This window comes from Hetaerina americana, unplaced genomic scaffold (genome assembly GCF_022747635.1).
Source record: "Hetaerina americana unplaced genomic scaffold, ioHetAmer1.1.p SCAF_61, whole genome shotgun sequence".
In the NCBI taxonomy this organism is placed as follows: domain Eukaryota; kingdom Metazoa; phylum Arthropoda; class Insecta; order Odonata; family Calopterygidae; genus Hetaerina; species Hetaerina americana.
In genome coordinates, this window is record NW_027287217.1 from 2,484,351 (window position 1) to 2,491,646 (window position 7,296).

The 7,296-nt window shown below is 40.7% G+C and overlaps 1 protein-coding gene across 1 annotated transcript; it reads right to left on the reverse strand.

Moving 5' to 3' along the window:
- Nucleotides 1-4,107: 4,107 nt before the first annotated feature.
- LOC139695645 (FMRFamide-related neuropeptides-like) lies at nucleotides 4,108-6,907 on the reverse strand. Its single transcript, XM_071594455.1, has 3 exons — nucleotides 6,861-6,907; nucleotides 5,702-5,870; nucleotides 4,108-4,540 (listed from the first exon to the last, which is right to left on the reverse strand). The coding sequence occupies exons 2-3, from the start codon at nucleotides 5,841-5,843 to the stop codon at nucleotides 4,446-4,448; spliced, it is 237 nt and encodes a 78-aa protein (XP_071450556.1). The 5' UTR covers nucleotides 5,844-5,870; nucleotides 6,861-6,907; the 3' UTR covers nucleotides 4,108-4,445.
- Nucleotides 6,908-7,296: the final 389 nt, after the last annotated feature.

Consider the following 7,296-nt stretch of genomic DNA (forward strand, 5'->3'; position numbering starts at 1 on the left):
AATTTTGTGTCAAAAACGAAATTAAGTGCGCGGACAAGTTCCAAATGTTGACTGTGGCATATGGGGAAGCCACCTTGGACCGAAGGAACGTTTATCGGTGGTGCAAAATGTTCTCAGAGGACCGAGAAGATGTGAACGACGAAGAGCGTACCGGACGCCCGAGCACGTCAACAGACGAAAACATTGATGAAGTGAGCAAAATAGTATTGACCAATCGTCGAATCACCATTAGAGAAGTTTCTGAAGACCTAAACATATCGCCTGCCATATGATTTTAAACAATGATTTGGGCATGATACGGGTAGCCGCGAAATTCATGCCAAAATTGCTCAATTTCGACCAAAAACTGCAACGCATTAACATTGCTAATAAGGTTTTGGACTCTGTCCGTGACGACCCAAATTTGCTCCATAGGGTCATAGCTGGTGACAAATCATGGGCTTATGGTTATGAAGTGGAAACTAAAGTGCAATCATCCCAATGGAAGCTGCAGCACGAGCCAAGACCGATAAAAGTGCGCCAACTTCGGTCGAATATGAAAGTTTTGCTTACAGTTTTCTTCAATTGCAGGGGCGTGTTCTATCATGAGTTCTTGCGATAGGCTGGGACGGTAAATAAGGAAAATTACCTGCAAGTTATACGTAATTTGCACCAAGCAAACCGCCACAAACGCCCAGATTTGTGGAAGAACAAATATTGGCTTTTGCACCATGGTAACGCCCCTGCACACACATCGTTACTTGTGCGCGAATTTTTGGCCGAAAACAACACACTAATGATTCCGCAGCCACCGTATTCCCCAGATCTGGGCCCCAGTAACTTTTTCTTGTTCCCAAAACTGAAATGGCCTATGAAAGGACGACGCTACGCTATGATTGACGAAATAAAGACTGCAACGTAGGAGGAACTGAACAAGATCGCAAAAAATGATTTTTTGAAGTGCTTCGAGGATTGGAAAAAACGTTGGCACAAGTGTATAATATCTAATAGGGATTATTTTTAAAATAGATATTCATGAATAAATAAATAATTAAAAAAAACAGAAAAGTCGTGATACTTTTTGAACAGACCTCGCATGCTCGAAAATACCGTAATTTGGGGAAATAAGAATGTTTCATTTCTAATATTTTTTCATTATTTCATCTAACCTTTGGCGCATGCGTGCGATGCTCTATTTCACACTTATGCACCAGCATGCGTGAAACTGTATTAAACATTATTTCCATAATTTGAATTATTTCATATATTCGTTAGTAGTAAACAATTGACAAAAACTATATTTTTGAAGTTGTATGTCTGGTGTTGAACGCCCCATGCTATAAATCCTAGCTGTGACTCTTAGGGAACCATATACAAGGTGTGTTCCGAAATTAATACAGCTATTTGTTAAAAGTAATTTATTGAACAGATTTGCACAAACACTTAAAATTCTTAAAGTACTGTCCTTGGGCCCCTATAAATATTTTCAAGCGACTCTGCCATATCTTCGGGGACCTCTCGCAAGGCCTTCGTCACAGCTAATTGAATCTCTTCTATGGACAAAAAAGGGGTTCCTTTCAGGGCTGCCTTAATCCAAGAGAACAAAAAGAAGCCTGTTAGGGTAACGTCAGAACTATAAGGGGGTGGGACTGCGTTGGCACCTAATGTTTGCCCAGGCACTCGCGGGGTCGTAGCGCGTTGTGGCAAGGCGCGTTGACGTGATGGAGTTGCCAGGTAGCGGAGATGTCTTTTCTCGTCCTGATGACCCTTTTAACAGGTAACAATGCGAAACACAAAAGTAGACGACAAGTTCAGTTCATTGAAAACCATCTTGATACTCAATGGACGGTCTGAGTCCAACAATTGTGGAACACGAGCCACATTGCTATCGGTTTTGCTGGTTGACGGCCGCCCAGAGCGTTGTTCGTCGTAAAACTCTTCCCGGCCCTCCTTTAAGGCCTTTAACCACCTTGAAACTTGTGAGTAGGATAGAGCAGAGTCCCCGTAAGCCTCACGAATCATTTTGTTTGTCTCCTCAAGATATTTTTTCACTTTAGCTCAAAACTTAGTAATCGCGTAACGTTGCTCGATCGTCGATTCCATATTTTTCGTGACACGGTCGGCACGCAGAGGTTTACAATAACTGACATCCTGCCGCTTTCACAGCTTGAAGATCACTTAGATTGGTTTTGCGGCAAAGCTTAGCGTCCCCTCCGCCTAATCCAAGTGATTCCATCCCATTGCAACTTAAAGGAGGGGCGCGAAAAATGTAATCGCATTACTTTCGGAACGCACCCTGTAGATGTCGATGTAGATGAAATAGAAATGCTTAATGGAAAGAGAACTGGAACCAGAAGCCCTGGTGGTGAAAAGGTATTACAGGACTTTAAACCATTTCTTAACAGTCTACCCTAGGGATTCTTACTGGTCACACCGTACCGTGCACACCCTATTTCTTCCTCCATATGACCGCTTGTCGTCATGTACACCTGGATTATCAACAAATTGACTGAGTTTGTTCTTGTTTTTACCAATTTACCAAAGCTATTCAACTGATTCACGTAAATTTTAATGAGTTAGCCATTTCCAGGCGGATGGTTACTCTTTCGCCTGTATCATATTTGAGTGAATTAAATGTTGACTTATTTCCCTGAACTTCTGTGTTCATCACATTCATATTTTTCTGAACTTCTCTAATGAATGACCAAAACGCTTCTGGATTCTTTTTCAAATTTTCCACTTGCCTTTTTCTTTTGGATTCGATTTCCGAAATTCATTCTGGGTATTCGCAGTAGTAGTAGTATTTATGGGAGGCGACCGACTGCTAAGGTCATTTGCGCCATTATGGATGGAAAGGAGGGAGGGTGGTGAGAAACCCGGCGTCGGCATTAGCCTACTATTTACGAAAGGCGCCAAGGGGTCCGCAGCTTAACTTCCCATCCGACGGACGACGTACTCACTCAAAGTGCCCTCCACAAAGCACCTCAAGTAGGGATCGAGATACCTCTGAAAAATATTCAACACCGCCGGGATTTGAACTCTGGGTGGGAAGCCAGTACGATAGCCACTGCACCAATCCCGATCCCCCTTGTCATTCGCCCAAAGTATCCTGTAATCACTAGTGATCTCATTCTTTTTGTCGCTAGAGATATCATCCCTAATATTTTTCATCTTAGCGTGGCATAGCCTTTGACGTCGTAATGCCTTTCTAACATCCGCGTTGTACCATCTAGGTTCCGAGTTATCTTTTATAAATTTGCTGGGAATGAACTTGTTGACTGCTGATCGCGTGATCTCAAGGAATTGATTCCCCATATCCTCAGCATTGCGGTGATTACTATCATTCTTAAAACTTGGAAATTGATTCTGTAGCGCGCCCTTTAAGGTTATTGCCGTCCCCTTCTTTAAACAAGAAAAATTTTCCTCATAGGCTTTTTATTTCGGACCCCATGCAGCGAAAACATCCTTTACTGCCTTGTGGTAACTTACTCCTTTTATAGTTTCTTTTAAGTTTACCTAAAACGATTAAGTCAAGAAGCTAAGCGGAGGTTCTTGACTTCATTGTTTTCATAAAATAACTATGTGTTCACTTTCTGAAACTTTACTGTTACACTTTAATTGAATCCCAAGAAATATTTTTACGAGTAGCTATTTAGACTTGCAATCAGAAAAACATTAAATGAAACATGTAGTATAGTGAAAGTTCCCAGTCATGATCAAACCAGTCGCAATTTGACCGCAACCCACTTGCTCTTTTTTCTGATGAAAAGATGCCGTGTGTTGTGTGTTTTTCTTTCTCGCAAGGAGAGCGTGGTTGACCACCCACTATAGTAAAGGCACTGTACTGGTGATTCATCTAAAAGGTAACATAAAATTGGTTTCTTCCTGTTTTATATCAGGAAGGGATCGCAATGGGAAATGGAAAGAAAAACGGAATACCCAAGGAGATGAAAGCACAGGCATTATAACAGGTTGGATTTACGTGTCTAGACCACAAAGATCATATTGTAATGTGTAATGAGATCTAGAAAATTCTCATATAGAAATCGATTAGCCTATAAAAATAGTATCCGCAGAAAGGCATTCTCTACAAAGTTGGAAGGGTTTGTTGAAAAGAATTAGACAGTATGAATTGCATGGGATTTTATTCAGATAATACATGTATATTCTGTAAGCATTATTAGTACAAAATAATATGCTTTTAAATCATTCTAATACAAAGGAAATCTAAACATTTTGTGACCCATGGGCCAAGCATATTTTCCGATTGAATTTGACCATCGGATATTCCTTATCTGAGACATTGCGTTCGGTTCGTAGGTCAGAACGAAGGGTGGATCCCCTTTGATCTTTGAGGAAGGGTAAGGCGATTGAACGACAGTTGGTCACCGCCTGGCCCTTGACCGAAGGGGAATCCAGGCCCTCATCTTCTTCCCAAGGGGCCGCTTCTCCAGGTTCGGTGTTGTCTACTTGGAGTCCTGAGCGGTGGGCATCCACGAAGAGCAGGCCTCGAGAGCAACTTCGCAGAGAGCAGATAATGCCATGACTCGGGATTCGGTTTCTGCCAGGAAAAAGAAACGTTCGCTGTAAGCTGCAATGACATCTGAAATTTATTTTTCACTCGTTGGTTAAAATACGAGTACTATGGGAACGAGTGAATTTAAATTTGGGATCCGATTACCTCAAGCATCATTGTAGATGATCAAGCTACGAATTCAGCTTGGGATATGATTAGGCAAGAAATACTGATGACCAAAACTTCAAATATCCACTTAGCCAGAATTCCTAAATATGTTTGTGGTGCATTCAACGATGGTGTATGACGAGCAAACGAAAATATTTAAATTCGCGGACATGAATATGATGATTTAGTCAAACATATGTTAGATAAATAGCAGTATGCTCGAAGACAATATATCAGTTTTTGTGCTTTATTCATTTGAAAATAGATTTTCGTATTTGGTTGAGGGATGTGTGAGTGAACCAGAGTTAAAACAAAATAAAATCTTTAGTATAGTAAGAGGAGCAGCGCCGAAAACTTATTTGAATAGAAAATAGAGCCTTTTGAGTAATAGCTACAAGAATGGATGCATAATATATGTTTTAGAGTGAGGAAAACGGAGTAGGAAGTGTTGTACGTGTATATAGCCGAGGGATTGAAAGGTAACATCCATAAGACCAAAGAAGCTGGAAACATCGTGTGTAGAATTTGATGTTGGGAGGCAGAGTAAATAGGAGGTCATTTTAAAGGAGATGAGTTTGGGGAACATGACGAAGAGTAATGAAGATAATCGTCATTTTGGATAGCAAGAACAAGTAAAAGTGACGGAGGGAACCATGTAAAAAAATTGTTTTATGTCGAACATTATTGGCTTAAAATTCAACCATTAAGTGGTGCTTTTCAGGGACAGAAACGATTAATTTTATCTAGTGACCTTTTAAAATAAAATAATGTGAGTCATTCTTGCTGGAGGCAAGAATTTATTAACCTACAAATTTGAACTCCGCGGAACAATCGTATGCTTAATTGTCTGAGAAGGATTTTCAATGTCTTATGCTAACGATCCGTGCGAAGGCTTGTAAATTTACATAGATGAATAACAAGATGATGGACGGATTGAGTCTTTAGGAGAATTGGATATGTCGTGTTCTTCGTGATAACAGCACGCATCTGTGAGCACTGAGCGTTACATGCCTTGAGGCAGCGTTGGGATTCACTTACCAGCAGAAGCTACGCCTGCACGCTTCCCGAAGATGCTCCCGTTGAAGGGCGGTTTCCTGTAGGAGGAGGCGCTGACACTGACGGAGAGGAGAGCCAAGGCGACGAGGACAACTCCGAAGTAGAAGACGACTTTGCAGTTCATCGTGGTGGAGTTCGGGAGAAGGAGAAACTATGGAAGGAGGGAGGAAAAAGATAGGATTAGAGAGTGGAGAAGAATCATTGGATCAATTCACAACGCCAGTTTTTCTGAGCCTGACATTTCCAGACATTTCTCTATCAATATTTCGAACGGTAGTACTGCCATCGTCCTTAGAACTAAGTGTGATCGTTACGATGACAGAGTTAGCTTCCGACACGTCGGCACTGAAATACTTGACCGGTGAGAAAAAAAACTCTTCTTCACTTGAAAAGACTTTAAGTACAACATTCGTCGGAATAATTTGAAATCTTTCATTAAAATACAGCGTTGCTCTGAACGTTGCTGAAGCTGAGGAATGATTGAAAAAATCCTGAACTAGTTACTGCTGGACAACCCATGTACCAAGTCTCGAACATAGGTCACCGGCTTCGTTCCTCAATCATATGTCTTCAAGCAATGCGAGCGGGAGAACTTAGGTTTGAAATATCATGGCAAAGCACGCATATTTGAGGAGAATTTTGAGAAATCTACTTGTAAACCTTGTATTGAAAAATGTTGAGAGAGGAAATTCTGACGATATTTCTCAGATGGTGAGTATTAAAGAGGTTAATTCAATAAGCGTAGTTGATAAAAGGAATTAAGTAGCAGGTATATGTGTATAAATGAACGATATGCCAAATGTTGCCGATAAAGTCCCACACTTGAGCAATATTGCCGATGTTGATACAATGGAGCCAATGTTAAAGCTTAAGGAAAATGCATTGGCATTCAAGAAATTTGATTTGGGTGTTGCTTCTATAATATTTCTCTCACTTCATTCAAAGTTTTTTATAAGAGAGTTAACCAGCTGTGGAAGATAGCATAGGTAAAAACAACTCTAAACTTGCTCTCTCTCCACAGTAAATATGTAATATATATTAAACTCAACTCGAACCAAAGTTGAGTCGAGCTTCTAATTCAAAATAAATTTAATGAGTATAAAGCTTCAGTGTAGTAAGAGAGGGAAAAGTTGAGACTCACCAGATAGTTTGGTGCTGCGATGCTTTCGGTGGAAGATGCTGGTGGCGGAATATGCCCGTATTGTCCGAAGCCAGGGTTTATATAGTCGGCCCAGGGTTTTCCCTTTGGGACGAGGCGAGATTGCATGCGTTGGTATAGGGGGGAGCTGAAGGGACTTAGGGAATTGTCCCGATATTGAGAGGGGCGTGGAGTGCGATCGTTTCATCATGTGATCGCTGAACAATATTCCTCTTCTTCTGGCGTCAGAAAGACCATTCTAATGCAAGAAGACTTTGTTCATGGCTTATAGGGTATGATGTGTGCACATAAACTGGTAATCCTTTCGTCGGAAATTAAGTCATTTTCATGTTTCATTGCAATCATTTATGATTATTTTGATTAACATAAATTAAATGCTTTTTTCAATGGGAAAAAATATATCTTTGACATTATTCGA

Coding starts and splice junctions, on each gene's coding strand:
- LOC139695645 (XM_071594455.1), bottom strand. CDS start 5,843: ATGAACTGCAAAGTCGTCTTCTACTTCGGAGTTGTCCTCGTCGCCTTG. Junction 4,541..5,701: donor TGCAGGCGTAGCTTCTGCTG/GTAAGTGAATCC, acceptor TTTTCCTGGCAG/AAACCGAATCCCGAGTCATG.